General features: G+C 48.2%; 2 protein-coding genes across 7 annotated transcripts in view; one reads left to right on the top strand and one right to left on the bottom strand.

Moving 5' to 3' along the window:
- atic (5-aminoimidazole-4-carboxamide ribonucleotide formyltransferase/IMP cyclohydrolase) overlaps nucleotides 1-632 on the top strand; it is a 48965-nt gene extending 48333 nt beyond the window's left edge. The window contains exon 16 of the mRNA XM_072483138.1: nucleotides 262-632. Coding sequence (XP_072339239.1) covers nucleotides 262-381 — 120 coding nt within the window. The 3' untranslated portion in view covers nucleotides 382-632. The remainder of the gene's footprint in view (nucleotides 1-261) is intronic.
- Nucleotides 633-2020: 1388 nt separating this feature from the next.
- The window catches only part of LOC140395386 (fibronectin-like), a 161807-nt gene continuing 148684 nt past the window's right edge, over nucleotides 2021-15143 (bottom strand). For all 6 annotated transcript variants that reach the window (XM_072483085.1, XM_072483095.1, XM_072483103.1 and 3 more), the window contains 5 exons: nucleotides 13350-13514; nucleotides 10476-10601; nucleotides 7053-7159; nucleotides 5159-5281; nucleotides 2021-2741 (listed from right to left, as the gene is read on the bottom strand). In XM_072483085.1, coding sequence (XP_072339186.1) covers nucleotides 2697-2741; nucleotides 5159-5281; nucleotides 7053-7159; nucleotides 10476-10601; nucleotides 13350-13514 — 566 coding nt within the window. In that variant the 3' untranslated portion in view covers nucleotides 2021-2696. The remainder of the gene's footprint in view (nucleotides 2742-5158; nucleotides 5282-7052; nucleotides 7160-10475; nucleotides 10602-13349; nucleotides 13515-15143) is intronic.

Genomic DNA, 15143 nt, shown 5'->3' with positions numbered 1-15143 from the left:
ACTTTTTTTTCTCCACATCCCCATAACACTTTAATCACCTCAACCTGGCTCAATTACAGCACTTAATCGCCTATACTTTATGAAACCAGTCCTGGCAATTTAACTCTTTTAGCCCTGGTATTGCTCATGAATTTGCACCTTCAAGGCAAATATTCTTTCCAAGGCAAATATTCTTCCTGAACTGTGCCTAGAGTGACTAAAAGTGGTCTACCCCGAGCTGTAGAATATAAACTGTTAAAATCCATCTTTTCCTCCTCACAGAGCGGAGTTGATTTCATCGCTGCCCCGTCTGGATCAGCAGCCGACCGAGTGGTGATCGATGCATGTGAGCAGCTGGGCATAACCCTGTTCCACACCAACCTGCGACTCTTCCACCATTAGAGAGGACCTCTCTCTGGTATTGGCCTGGTCCTAGAACACGAAGTGCCTCCCAACGCCATGGTGGCTATCCGTTGGCGCTTTAGAGAAAGGCACTGCACTTGGTATTATACCTGGGTGAGGTTGACTGGAAATTAAGCATCCCCTGACCACTTTCTTTGTAATTTGAACGAGTTGTTCAGAGCGAGGTGGCTTGACCTTGCTCGCAAGTAATAATGTGTCTGCCTTTCCAAATAAATCCATGTGGGCCGGAAGCGAGTCGTTGGTTACTATGAGAACGGGGAGCCATGCGAGGGACAAGTTCCAATACTCCAGTTGGTGTGGAAGTGGACTGGAGTTGGAGGAGCCGGCCCGATCACAAGCATTGTTTTTCTGTACCCCACCCTGAAGGAACCAAATAAAATCAGGGTCCTGCAGCACTGAAGGAGGCCCGTTGGGCCTACGCAGGCTTTTCTAAGAGCTGCTTCCAATCCCCTGCCCTTCTCCAGATTCAAAACAGTGGGCCAAAGCTATAATTAATAAATCTGCCAGAAAATTCAGAAGAATCATTTTATTTGGCAGTGAGGAGAAAGGTGGAGCTTTCTACCACGGGGAATAAGCCGGTGGGGACAAACGCATACAGTTGTATGAAACAGAATCGTGAAAATTTGAGTGGTTAATTAGGGTTTGAGTGGGGGCGGCATGGTGGTTAGCACTGCTGCCTCACAGCACCGAGAACCCAGGTTTAATCCCAGCTCCGGGTCACTGTCATGTGGTGTTGGTATGTTCTCCCGATGTCTGCGTGCGTTTCACCCCCACAACCCCAAGATGTGCAGTCTAGGTGGATTGGCCATGCTAAATTGTCCCTTTAATTGGAATTTTTTTTTTTAAAAATTGTGTTTGAGTGGGTCATCGGAGGGATCATAAACACTAATGTGGTGCTGTTGTGCAAACATCCTATCTCAGAATCATAGAATTCCTACAGTGCATAAGGAGGCCAACCGAATCTGCACCGACCCTCTAAAGAGCACCCCATATTGGCCCACTTCCCCTGCCCTAACTCCGCAAACCCACCTAATCTGTACATCCCTGAACACCAAGGGGCATGGCCAATCCACCTAACCTGCACATTTTGTGGGAGGTAACCCATGCAGACACGGGTGACCATGCAAACTCCACATTGTCACCCACGACCAGAATTGAACCCGGATCCCTGGCGCTGTGAGGCAGCAATGCTAACCAGTTTACCACCCTAGTGTCTTGATGCTGCGAAATACCCTTCTAAATAAATTTAAAGTACCCAATTTTTTTTTTCAGCGAAGAGGCAATTTAGCGTGGCCAATTCACCTACCCTGCACATCTTTGGGTTGTGGGAGTAAGACCCACACAAGCACGGGGAGAATGTGCAAACTCCACACGGACAGTGATCCGGGACCGGGATCGAACCCGGGACCTCAGTGCCGCGAGGCAGCAATGCTAACCACTGTCACCATGCTAACCATGTCGCCTGTCCCCTTCTGATTGTTACTGTGAACCTGCTCTTTTTCCTGGCAGCACATCAGACCAAGTTGAAACACTGTCCACTCCTGTGCCTGAGCTCTGCTTGAAGGGGTCTCCGTGTATAAACGCCAGGTGGGGTGGGGGGTGGGACAAACCACGCAGCTTTCCTTTTTGTTTTTAAGTTTTTTTTATTCAATCGAGGATTTTCTCTCCATGGTTAGAAAAAGCACCGGCGTCCATAAACAGTCACCGATCATGGCACGTACACCAACAAACAGATAGTGCCGTGGTTGGCGCCGATCCTCATGTTAACAGTCTAAAAGGTTTAAGATAGAATAAACACAGCATTGGGGGGAGGGGGAAAGGGGGTTTGATAAATAACAGCTTGTTACAGTTAAACAATTACAACATTATGATCAGTAGATACTCGGAGGGTCCTGCAGCATTCGTAGGAGGTGCTTTTTGATTAAGTAGCTGTGCCGTTCACTTCATTCCTTTGTTGTGTAGGCTGTGATCAGATAAAGAGGATATGGGGCCAGGTCTCAGGGGTGGTTGAGATGTTTCCAATTTGCTATACTCCATGGGGTGTCAGGGTTCAAAGCAAAGGTTTTTGTGTGTGTTTTTTTAAATGGGAGAAACTCTTTGGTTGTCCATGAAGAGATGCTCGTCGTGTGGGTGGGGGGGGTGGGGGGGGTGGAGCAAGCAGAGAGTGAGTGTGGTGCAGAAGGCTGGGAGGTGCTAAACATGAATGATCTCCGCTTTTCCAAGAACCTGTTGCCTGCAGTTCTGCTCGTGCTGTCTGCCACCCTACTCCAGCTTGTGGGGAATCAGCCAGCGGGTTACTCGCGATCAGCAGCCAGGCATTCTACTGGGCAGGTGATGTACTGTGGGGAGACAATACAAGCTGTCAGAAACCCTGCCAACAACTAGAAATAGGCCAACCAGCGTATTAAGTGCAAACAGAAAATACTGGACAAGCTCAGCAATCTGACAGTATCTGTGGAGAGAGAAGGGAGCTAATGTTTCGCTTCTGGATGACTCCTTTTTATCGTATTTTTGGGAACTTGGGAAAGTGGCCTCCACGATCAGCCTGGCCCACAGCTCAAGACATTAGAGAAAACTCACTGTCCAAAAGACTTGAGGGATAAATATTGGCCTGGACATCCAGACGGCTTTGGTGTGTAGTGAACTGAAATTTCAGTGCATGACTATTGAGTTGGGGTCGCCCTGCAATTTGGCTAATGTGCAACTACTTGATAATGAGGAATATTGGTTGTTTTTACTCTTGTCAAACTGACTGCAAGGTGTTTCAGAGGGTGACCTTACTTACCCAACCTGTTCACGATTAAATGCTGCTGTTGTAGTGCAGCATTCAATGCATTCCTCCTACCCCAATACTCCTGTCCACTCATAAGACATAGGAGCAGAATTAGGCCACTCGGCCCATCGAGTCTGCTCCGCTATTCAATCATGACTGATATTTTTCTCATCCCCATTCTCCTGCCTTTTCCCCATATCCCCTTATTAATCAAGAACCTATCGATCTCTGTCTTAAAGACACTCAGTGATTTGGCCTCCACAGCCTTCTGCGGCAAAGAGTTACACAGATTCACCACCCTCTGGCTGAAGAAATTCCTCATCTCTGTTATAAAGGATCGTCCCTTTAGTCTGAGATTGTCTCCTCTGGTTCTAGTTTTTCCTACAAGTGGAAACATCCTCTTCACGTCTACTCTATCCAGGCCACGCTGTATTCTGTAAGTTTCGATAAGATCCCCCTCATCCTTCTAAACTCCACAGACCTAGAGTGCTCAACCGTTCCTCATACAACAAGACCTTCATTCCAGGGATTATTCTTGTGAACCTCTGGACCCTTTCCAAGGCCAGCACATCCTTTCTTGGATACGGAGCCCAAAACTGCTCACAATACTCCAAATGGGGTCTGACCAGAGCCTTGTGCAGCCTCCGAAGTACATCCCTGCTCTTGTATTCTAGCCCTCTCAACATGAATGCTAACATTGCATTTGCCTTCCTAACTGCTGACTAAACCTGATCGTTAACCTTAAGAGAATCGTGAACAAGGACTCCCAAATCCCTTTGTGCTTCTGATTTCCTAAGCATCGTCCCATTTAGAAAATAGTCTATGCTTTCATTTCTCCTTCCAAAGTGCATGACCTCATACTTTTCCACATTGTATTCCACCCGCCACTTCTTTGCACTCTCCTAGCCTGTCCAAGTCCTTCTCCAGCTCGCCTTCTTCCTCAATACTACCTGCCCCTCTACAGACCTTTGTATCATCTGCAAACTTAGCAACAGTGCCTTCAGTTCCTTCCTCCAGATCATATAGGTGGGGTTACGGGGATAAGGTGGAGGTGTGGGGATAGTGTGGAGGTGTGGGCTTAGGTAGAGTGCTCTTTCCAAGGGCTGTGCAGACTCAATGGGCCGAATGGCCTCCTTCTGCACTGTAAATTCTACAATTCTACAATTAATGTATATTGTGAGAAGTTGTGGTCCCAGCACAGACCCCTGAGGCACACCACTAGTCACCGGCTGCCATCCTGAAAAAGATCTCTTTATCTCCACTCTGCCTTCTGCCAGTCAGCCAATCCTCTATCCATTCCCGTTAACACCATGGGCTCTTAACTTATTTAACAGTCTCTTATGCGGCACTTTGTCAAAGGCCTTCTGGAAATCTAAATAAATCATGTCCACTGGTTCTCCTTTGTCTAACTTCTTTGTTACTTCCTCAAAGGACTCTTAACAGATTTGTCAGACATGACCTCCCCTTGACGAAGCCGTGCTGACTCAGTCCTATTTTATTATGCACTTCCAAGTACTCCGCGATCTCATCTTTAATAATGGACTCGCCCTACACTGCCTCCCCACTATTTTCTGTCTCGGTCTTGTTAATGCTAATGGCCGGGAGGCTAACTAGTGTCTACTGTCTCTCTTAAATAAAAAGCTACGTTCCCAGGATGTAGGTGTGGCTGACTGCCTTGTTGCAGCAGGGGGAGGTTGTGGTGGGTTTTCTTCAACTGCTGGCAATGCCTTGACAGCTGTCCTCTGGCCATTCACAGGCTAAGCAGCATCCGAGTTGAGGGTGGAACAGGGTGTCAGATACAGGCCAATGTTTGGGCGGGCAAAGGTTTCCTGCCCTTTAGGGACTTAATAAACCAATTGTTCTTTTTCACAACAAATCCCCACCCCTCCACAGTTTAATTTACGTCGAAGGTCGAGTTTAACACTGTTCAAAGGGGGAAACTTGTTTTTTTGTCCCAGGCGTGCTGACTGGATTTGTACTCACTTTTGATCCATGTTTCACCATCGTGTATTCGGGTGTATGGCCGGAATCATCGGGCAATAGAGAACCAGTCCCGCCAAGCGGGGGGTAAACCCCGGGTTTGTGACAGTTGCTGCAGCGCCAACCCTGTTTTTAAAAAAAGAACGAATTGACCGGTTGTTTCAACAACTCATTTATATGGCGGCTTTAATGAGGTTAAATGTTCTGTTTCACAAAGAGTATCATCGGGCAGAATTTAACACCAGCTCGCTAAGAGGTTTTGAGACAGTTGGCCAATAAATTTGGCTACATGAGGGGGAATGGGAGGAGAACACCAGAGCTTAAGGACTCGAAGGCATAGGCACCAACGGTGCGATGATGGAACTTGGGCAGCTGCAAAGTGGCCAAAATTGGATAAGCAGCGATTGGTTTGAAGAAGCTACAGAGACTGAGCAGAATGGGGCCATGGATGGATTTCAGCACCTTGGTGAGGATTTTCAAATCCTGATATTGATGGGAGTGGGGCCCAAGGTAGGTTGGTAAGCACCTGGGTGATGGATAAACAAGTGTAACTTCCAGGATATAACGGGGAGGGGGGGGGGGGGGGGGGTGTATCAGAGGGATTCTTAATTTCCCAATTTGCAGAAACCTTTCGAATGAAGGGAATTGCAACAATCCTCAGAATTCAGAGGATCACTTGCCCCATTCGCTGTGTCACTGGCGAGGATTCCTTGCCTTCTGACTACCCAACCTCTGATTTGTTCTGTGAAAACTTAATTGTGCCTGGGCACATAACAACTACCCCCAGTCCATGCTGCCACCTCCAGATTCAGACCATGCCACCTGTCCCCCCCCCCCATACAAAGCTCATTTAGAATGGTTGCAGATCTAGAAAGGATTTTGGAAATCACAAGCACCAGTTTCCAAGAAAACGTTTGAGGGGCAGCTGAAATTATTTTTGACTCTTTTGTACCCTTTAGTGTCACAGGTCAGTCTTAACTCCCCCCTCAGCTGTGTGCTGGCCTGTACATTATTGGCAGTGGGCTACCGGCCTGGCAAATGGTGGGCAGAGTGGAGGCACAGACTTGAAAGAAGCAGCATCGATACAGGGGCTGAGGGTGAGGGAATTTTGGTGGAAATGCTCACTTCCCGGTGTTCGAAATCTGGAGCACTCTCGGATGAAGTGCAATGCTGCCCTGCAACATCAAGTCCAACAGTGGTTCAAGCCACTGGCTCTCCTTTTACAACCACAGGATATCCCAAAGTGCTTCCCAGTTAATGAAGTACTTTTGACATGCGGTCACTGTAGGAAATGTACCAGCCACAAATCGCTTGTTTTATTTTAAATGGTGTTAGGATTCCAGTGAAAACAATCCAGCTCTCTGCCAAATATATATGTTGAACAGCTATTTAAGAAAGAAGAGTGTCCTCCATTCAATCTCTGCTGTGTTGGCCAAGGGTAGTATCATGACCTATACAGGCTTGGAGGACCAAAGGGCCTGTTCTTGGGCTGTATTGTTCTTTGTTCTCTCATGTAAAGGGTAACCCTTTCTTAGTACTGCACAGGGACTGATGGCCTAGGTTTTGTGCTCATTTCTCGGAAGTGGGACTTTAACCCACAACTCTCTGATGCAGTTGGGAGAGTGCTGTCAACTGGGCTATGGGTGACGGATATGCTGAGACGCCCAACATCTCAACCCCTCTGTTGGTAGAATCTCCATTTGATGCGATTCTCAAGGATTGTGATGAGAAGCTCCTTGTTTGCTTGTTCCCAGTCCTAAGTTGGAGTGGCCTGTATGAATTTCAGACATTTGTGGTTGGGGTTATGGCTCCTGGGGCTTTGCTATGAGTCTCATCCATGCTCTGGACGTCTAGATGGCTCAGGCATTGAACATGATAACAGCCCTATCAATGTTACCTGTTGTCCTCCTAAGCAATTGCATGTACAGATGGCACCAAGGTACTCCTTCTGCCACTGTTCACCCATGTTGTACACATTGCCTTCATCGTAGCAGGTATCTTCATCTGCAGATAGAACAGACTATATGTTAGCATGGTCTGTGACCTTCGGTTCAGTGTTGGAAATCTTCATTTGCCCCACCTGCTTATGCAAGCAATGAACAACGTGTGTGCTTCTTTTGGTTAACTAAATCAAATTGTGGGGGAAATTTAAAATGCAGTTCCTTAAAGTGATACTGCATCAAAGTAAATGAAATCGCAAAGGTAACTCAAAACAAAATGTGACTTAAGGGGTCGACAACACACTCCAGTCGCCGTGGAGCCCAGCAGGCGCTGAAGGTCTCGGTGCCAGCAGACATCATGTTTTCTATGTTCTATGTGCTCCCTTTCCAGGAATTCCTGGCAGTGAACATAGCTGCAGAAGAGAGGCCGACAGTGGGGATGGAACGTTTATGTGTGTGTGTATGCATGTGTTATATAAACAACACAACAAGACGTTTCACCGGAGCATTCTAGAATAAAGTTTGACACTCAGCCCCATATGGCGAAATTACAGCAAATGGCCAAAAGCTTGGTCAAAAGAGTAGCTCTGAAGGAGGATGGAAAGTCGGAGGGGTTTTGGGAGAGAAATCCAGAGTTTGCAGCCTGCATAGATGAAGGTGAAGTCACCAATTTAAAATCGGGAATCCACGGGGCTTCCAGCCATGGAGTGGTCGCACACAGGCCATCTCTGGCTCAAAGACATTGATTTGGGCATTTTATGCCCATTAGTGGGGTAGCTCCGGCAGGGAAGTGGTGCAGAAGGTGTAGAGGGAGAGGTTGGCATATCTACAGGCCCCCAGACCTGGGAAAGACAGTTTAAAAACTGGCTAAGGAATTGGAGTGGACCTGTGGCGCAGCAGCAATTGTGAGGATGGTGGAGCGGGTAGGGTCGGCGCAGGTTGGAAAGTCCCAGATAGAGCAGTTGGTGGCCTTCATCAAGACAAATTTCGCCAGCAAAGGAAGGAGATGCACGGGGACTGATCAAAGGCCATCGAGGGAGCAGTAGCACCTCTAGGAGGATCGATGGACCATGCAGAGAAGTGCCTTGAGGAACAAGAGGTGGAAACTGACCAGATCGTGTCCTTGGAGGTGGGGGTCTTGAGATACTTACGCAAGTCGCTAAGGGTGAAGGTGGAGAAGCACAAAAACAGATCCAGGCGGCAGAACCTGCGAATTGTGGATCTGCCAGGAGGTGTGGAAAGAAGGAATACCACAAAATATGTGTCCAGGATGTTGGCTGGGCTGGTGGAGCAGAGAGTGCTGGACAAGGCCCCCAGAGGTGGACAGGGCGCAGAGGCCAGGAGCGAGGGAGCCGCCGTGGGCAGTGATTGTGCAGATGAACAAATTTGTGGAGAAGGAAAGGATCCTACAGGGGGACAGGGACAAGCGAGGCTGTGAATGGGAGGGGAACTGTGTCCAGAAATATCAGGATATTGGTGCGGAGCTGGCGAAGAGAAGTGCAGAATTCAACAGGGCCAAGGCGGTATTGTACCAAAGACAGATCCGGTTTGGGATATTGTATTGGGCTGTGGGTCACTATTTTGAAACTCCAGAAAAGGCTTTATAACTAAAAGACTTTATAAGGGACAATAAACTGGGGGAGAACTGAGATTTGGTGTGAAATGGAGGAGCTGCATCTGTAAAAATTGGAGGGTACGGTTGTCGTGTGTTGCCAGAAGGTGTTTTAAAACATTTATTTGTTTGTTTATGTTGTGGTACTTTTGGGGAATTATAAATTTGTAAAGGGTAGCCGCCCCCCACTCCCGCCACCTGTGGTTGGGGTTGGAGGAGTGTGCAGGGGGCGCCTTTTGAGCGGGAGCTGCCACGCTGGCAGGTAATGCTGGTGAATGGAACTGAGGTTGGGAGAGGTGGCCAGGTGGAGATGGGGCGGGGGGACTGCGACGTGGCAGAGTGGAGATTGAGCGTGACCATGGACGAAGAGGGGGCCATCTTAGATGAGCCCGATTTAGGGTGGTATTAGAGGAGGCAGAGCCAGAGGGGGATGATGGCAGATGGTAGAAGGGAGTGGAGGTGTAAGCCTCCGGAAAGAATTCTAATGTGGAACATCCGGGGGTTAAATGGAAGTTTGAAGGCGAAGGTGATCCTTACATGGGACGGACCTCCAGATGAAGGTTCAGGTTAGCTTGAGGAAGAGATGGATGGGACAGATATTCCACTCGGGGTTTGACTGGGGGTGGTCATTTTGTTGAACAAAAGAACAGGGTTTGTGGGGGAGGTACAGGAACCGGGAGGTAGATGTGATAGTGAGTGGGGTGCTGGAGGAGACGCCTGTGGTGCTAGTCAATGTATGTGTGCTGAATTGGGATGGTGTGGGGTTTGTGAAGCGTTTGCTGGGAGTGATCCCTCATCTGGATACCCACCAAATGATTATGGGTGGAGGTTTTAATCACGTGATGGAACTAAGGGTGGACAAGTCGAGCCCCAAATTTGAGTTGAGGGGGTTGGAGGAGGGCTTTGATACACGGAGGGGGCTGTTCATGACCATGTTTGAGGAACTATTCATTGTGGGGGAGGGGAGGGGGGTAAAAAGGGGAAAAATTATACAAACTGGATTGTGAGTTTGTGGGAGTGTATTGTATATGTTATTGTTTTTACACGTTTGTAATAAAAATACATTTTAAAAGAATTGTGAATCCACGGGGACAGATTTAGAAGAGTACAGATATCTTTGGGGGGGGTGGTGGTTTGGAGAAGATTACAGAGATAGGTCAGAGGTCACAATTGGACCTGAGAAAAAGGGATTGGGAATTTCATCCTCTGGGACATTGCTGGACCAGAAGCCAGTGTAGGTCAGCGAGCACAGGGACAATAGGGGAACAGGACTCGGTGCAAGAGACGGGCAGCAACATTTTAGATGGTGCCAAATTCACGGGGGACAGAAAGTGGGAGAGCATCACTTCTCGGCATTTTGGTAAGGATGAGCTTGAGGTCAGGTGTAATGCCTGGATCTGATATGTCTCTCTTGTGGGGGCCATGAATTGGATTCAATTTGAATTGTTTTTTTGGAGCAGGCAAGGTAGCTGCATTAGGGGTTTGCCCCTGTCCACACTCTGAGCTCTGGCTTTGTAACTTTGATAAAGTAATTTAAAAAAAGTGGGAGAGCATTGCCTTCAAATGGATGGGTCTCGTGCTGAAGAAGGCTGATGAGGGTTTCAGCAGCAGGTGAGCCGAGGCAGGGGTGGAATCGGTCATGTGACCTCAATGGGCCTTTCTAATCCGAGGAACTGAATGGAAAGGATGAAGAGAATGGAAAAGCAGGAAAACGTGTGCAACAATGTCAACATTTCGTGGACTTTCAGAGGTGAACTGGACAACTTACGTGGTTCACAATTGAACTCCCCCTTTCCGTTGCCTTTACAGATACAGCTGAGCATTTGGCCAGACTCACTGTGTCGATCCCATTTCTCGCCAATTCTGTAGTTCATGCCATTATCATGGCACCACTCTGGGCAAGAGGAAGATGATGAAAGCAAGGGTTACAGAGCGTGCTCTAGGCTTGGCATCCAACTAAGCAGATACCTATTCAATTATAGTACAACTTGTGTCACCTGAATTCATATGACAGCCACCTTTTATGTTCACCTTGTGATTGACTTCGGTCCAACGCAACTGGCTACCTATGTATTAATTACAATGAAAAGCACACAAAAAGCCAACTGCATGATCAGTAAGCCAAGAGTCAACTAAAGAGATGGGTGTTCCCTATCTATTGAACACCATTTTCTTGGGGAAAAGCTCTTGATCCCTGGAGTGGGGTTGCTGGAACACTAAACTAAAGCACCAGGCAAGCACATTGCTCCCAGATTGCTTTGAGTTTGTGATCACTTTGAACAGGTATCTTATTCCATAGCCTGGCACTTGTGTCCATGTATTAAGTCTGTGAGAGAGATCTTAACAAAAGTCCCGCTGACGCAGACCCACAGCGTAGTAAGTCAAGACCACCATCCCGAGTGAGCGAGTGCAGGTGTTCTGTCTTCCACAGGGGCCTATGTTAATGTTATTTTAAGGACCTGGCCAGGTAAGCAGCCAAGACCCCCTGAAGGGTTTACATTTTGTTCATGTTGGTTTTAATCCAGAGATTGCTGCCAGTGTAGGGGGGAGGGCTCTGGTTTTCCCAAAATTGCTGAGCCTGGGCATCAGACTGGCAGGCACCAAATGATTTTCCTGTATTGGCGCTGCCCAGCTTGCTCTGACCTATGGGAGCACCCTCCCACATTCTCTGCCAACTCTGGCACAGAGGGCAGCAGTGAGCTCAAGCCCAGTGTAGTCACTGTGCTTGTGGCCTGAGGGATTCTGGGCCTACAGCACCTCATTTAATTTTTTTGGCCTGTGCTCTCTTCTAACCCACATTTGAGGTGAGGGATGGAGGGCATTCGGCCTGCAACGCTTCTGTTTTTTCTTTGAGAGTCACCTGATTTACAGGTTCTTACACTTCGAAGAAAAAATGGATAATTCCACCCAATGTTGTCACATGGTTTTCAATATACCCAAAACCGTGGGTGGACAGTCCCTACGCTTGTGCATCTTAAATGCGTTTGAAGATCGTTCCAACATTAGGCGACATTTGCTTTTTGTCTAATGTTCCGATTACCGATATTCTAACCAGAATCATAGAACCCCTGCAGAAGCAGAAGGAGGCCATTCGGCCCATCAAGTCTGCACTGGCCCACCAATCCCTGCCCTATTCCTGTAACCCCACCTAACCTTTGGACACTAAGGGGCACTATAGCATGGCCAATCCACCTAATCTACACACCTTTGGACTGAGGGAGGAAACCCATGCAGACACGGGGAGAACGCACAAAGTCCACACAGTTACCCAAGGTTGGAAGCGAACCCAGGGCTTGCTAGCGTGCCGCCCCTAGCGAGGCAGTTTTCCCATGTGACCATTGTCACACATCAAGCGGTCACCTAAAGTCATGTGAGTGCAGGTAGGGTCTGGAGAGCTCGGATTGGCCATGGGAGAGAGAGGGTGCAGGAGAGAGACTAACAACGTACCCCAGCTGTGCTTATTCATTTCAGCTCTTCCTCTAGAAACAGTGGATGGAATTTAACCAAAAAATTCCTAAGTGTCATTTTGGGCGGGTTTGGCGGGGTGTTTCTCGCTGGCCTTTTGAGATCCACACTGCTATTCACCACACTTAAATCATTTTTTTGGGCCTTGTGGAGTTTCTCCCTAGTCAAGCCCACACTTAAGAAATATTGTAATCACTGGGAGCTGAACTCGCCGGCGAGTCTGTCCCTCAGAGATCGGGCAGCCATTTTGAAAGGGTGCCCCAATCTCTAAATGAACTTGAGGATCCCCCACCCATGGGCAATGTCACCCCCCACACAACATGAGCATTACCCCATACCACACCCCCCACCCCAAGTGATGACACCTCGTTATGAGGTTGCTGAGGACCACCCTGCTTTTCAGGACTCCCCACCCCCCATCCAGCCTTTATGAGGTTTCTTCATAACCCCCCCCCCCCCCAACCTCATTCCCCCTTTCTTGGGCATAGCCCCCCACAAGCCCAGCCCCTTGGCAGTGCCACCCTGGCAATGCCACCTGGGCTCCCGGGCAATGACCCTGCCAGTGCCACCCGGGCACCTTGGCAGGCTGGTAGTGCCAAGGTGCCTGGGTGCCAGTGGGAGAGCTAGGAGCCACCCTACCCTGTCCGCGACCACCCAGGGGTCTCCAATGACCTTGGAAACCCCCCAGGTGAGGTCTTGCTGCGGAGGCCATTAGTTCCTGGGCACTGGGAGAATCCTAATGGCTCATTTAAATCTGCTGATCCGGATCTCACCCAGCAGGACAAAATCCTGATTGTGACGTTTAATCTCCCGAGATGTCTCAAGCATCCGAATCTCGCGACGGGCTTCTTGCGAGATTCAACGGCCTCGTCATGTCACCAAGTCGGGCGCAATAAAGCCAATAAATCGCGCTCATTGTGTCTGAAACATGGCGAGACATTTGTGGAAAGAAAGGGAATTGGGATAATGGGAAGAGGGATCAGGGATAGTGGGGAAGGGGGTTGGGATAATGGGGGGAGGGATCTGTGACAGTGGAGGGAGGGGTTGAGATAACGAGGAGAGGGTTTGGGGTAATAAGAGGGGTTTGGGATTGTGGAGAATGGGATTTGTAGTAACGAGGAGAGGGTTTAGAGTAATGTGAAGAGGGGTTTGGGATAAAATGCAGCAAACTACTCACTAGATGATTCACACTTGAAATGACCACTTCCATAGCCAGCGCATCGACACCACAGTTTATAACCAGTTTCGGACATTCGCTCCCATTCCTGGCCGATGGTGTAGTGGGTATTTGTGGTGGTGTCAAAGCAGGACCCATCAGAGATGATGGTTGAGGTTTCAGGAGCTGCAGGTTAAAAACAAAGAACAGGCTCAATAAGACGGAAAGGTCCCAACATTTTGGCCTTGACCAAACTCTCGGTTTTAAATGCAAAGCCCTCCACTCCCTGCTGCAGCTCAGTCAAAAAGACTCTTGTCTCATCAGTCGGATGATTGTGGCTTCAAGTCAAACTCAAGACAGCCGAGCACAAGATCCAGGCTGATTCTCCCAGTGCAGTATTGGAAATGTGTTGCATTTTTGGAGGGGGGCTGTCAATTGGATCAGCCCCGTCTGCCCTCTTCAGTGGCACTACTGTGAAGAAGGGCAAAACCCGGCGTAGATTAGATCAGAAAATGCTGGAAAAACTAAGCAGGTCTGGCAGGATCTTTGGAGCGAGAAACAGTTCTCCTTTTCAAGTCCAATATAACTCTCCTCTTATTCTGGAGTTCTCCCTGGTTTTCTGGTTAACATTTATCCCAAAGTCTAAAAAGCATATTAATGGTCACTCTCACATTTTGGTTCCTGAGACCTTGCTGAGTGCAAACTGTTTCCCACAGGGCATCAACAGACTCAATTGTAAAAGGGGGCTATATAAATGTGAAAGCAAAATACCATGGATGCCAGAAATCTGAAATAAAAACAACCAAAGTTTGCTGGGAAAACTCTGCAGCATCCGTGGAGACAGAAACAGAGTTAATGTGTCAAGTTCATATGACTCGTCTTCGGAGCAGAGGAGAGGGGGAAATGTGATGGATTTTATAGTTGATGGGGAAAGTGGAGTAGATCAGAAAGTTGGATAGGTGGGCGCTCAGGAGAAATTGTCAAAGACATCAGGGACTTGAAGGGAGTGGTAATGATAATGTTAAAGACAACTGCACCTTCTTTAGTCTATAATGCCATCTGCTTCATCTCCCCCCCCCCCCCCCCCCCCCATTTCTATCCCTCTTCTGCTCTGAAGGAGAGTCACATGGACTCAAAACATTAATTCTTATTTCTCTCTCTACTGATCCTGTCAGGCCTGCTGTATAAATGTACGTAGTTGAGACGGGAAGTCCTAGCTGCCGCCAGGTTACCTCGAGCGAGCCTCATTGTTACCATATCAGCTGGGAACTCCCGCTCCCGACTTCATTTTCATGTCTGGTGTAATGCCAGAGGCAGGAGCTGAACGAGGTTGATTCAGGGAGAGGGGGAGATTTGAATTCAGCAGAACCAAGAGATCAGCCTCCTAGCCAGTGCTGAAGAGGTGGATAGGGACACGACTGTGGGAATCAAAGAGCTAAGAAGTAGAGCCTGTCCCAAAATGGCGCCTTTTCATCAGGTCCCAAAGCACATCAGAACCAGTAAAGTCCCTATTTTGAAATATATTTTATAAACAAATGCAGCCCACAGTAATGTCCGACATTGAGATCAAGAGCAGATAATCGGTTTTTAATCCTTTTATTCTTTCATGGGATGTGGCCGTCGCTGGCAAGGCCAGCATTTGTTGTCCATCCCTAATTGCCCCTTGAAGTGAGTGGCGGAACTCCTGGTGTTGACCATGGAGTGAGTGGTCACACACAGGGTGGCTCCTGCTTGAAGGCACAAAAAAAGAGCTCTTTTTCCCCAATACTGGGTGGAATTTTAATGAAAAGACGTAGATGAATGTAGGGAGTAGTA

Source organism: Scyliorhinus torazame, chromosome 2 (genome assembly GCF_047496885.1).
Source record: "Scyliorhinus torazame isolate Kashiwa2021f chromosome 2, sScyTor2.1, whole genome shotgun sequence".
Classification (NCBI taxonomy): domain Eukaryota; kingdom Metazoa; phylum Chordata; class Chondrichthyes; order Carcharhiniformes; family Scyliorhinidae; genus Scyliorhinus; species Scyliorhinus torazame.
Note: the sequence above shows the minus strand (reverse complement) of the source record. Positions and strands in the feature narration are given on the sequence as shown.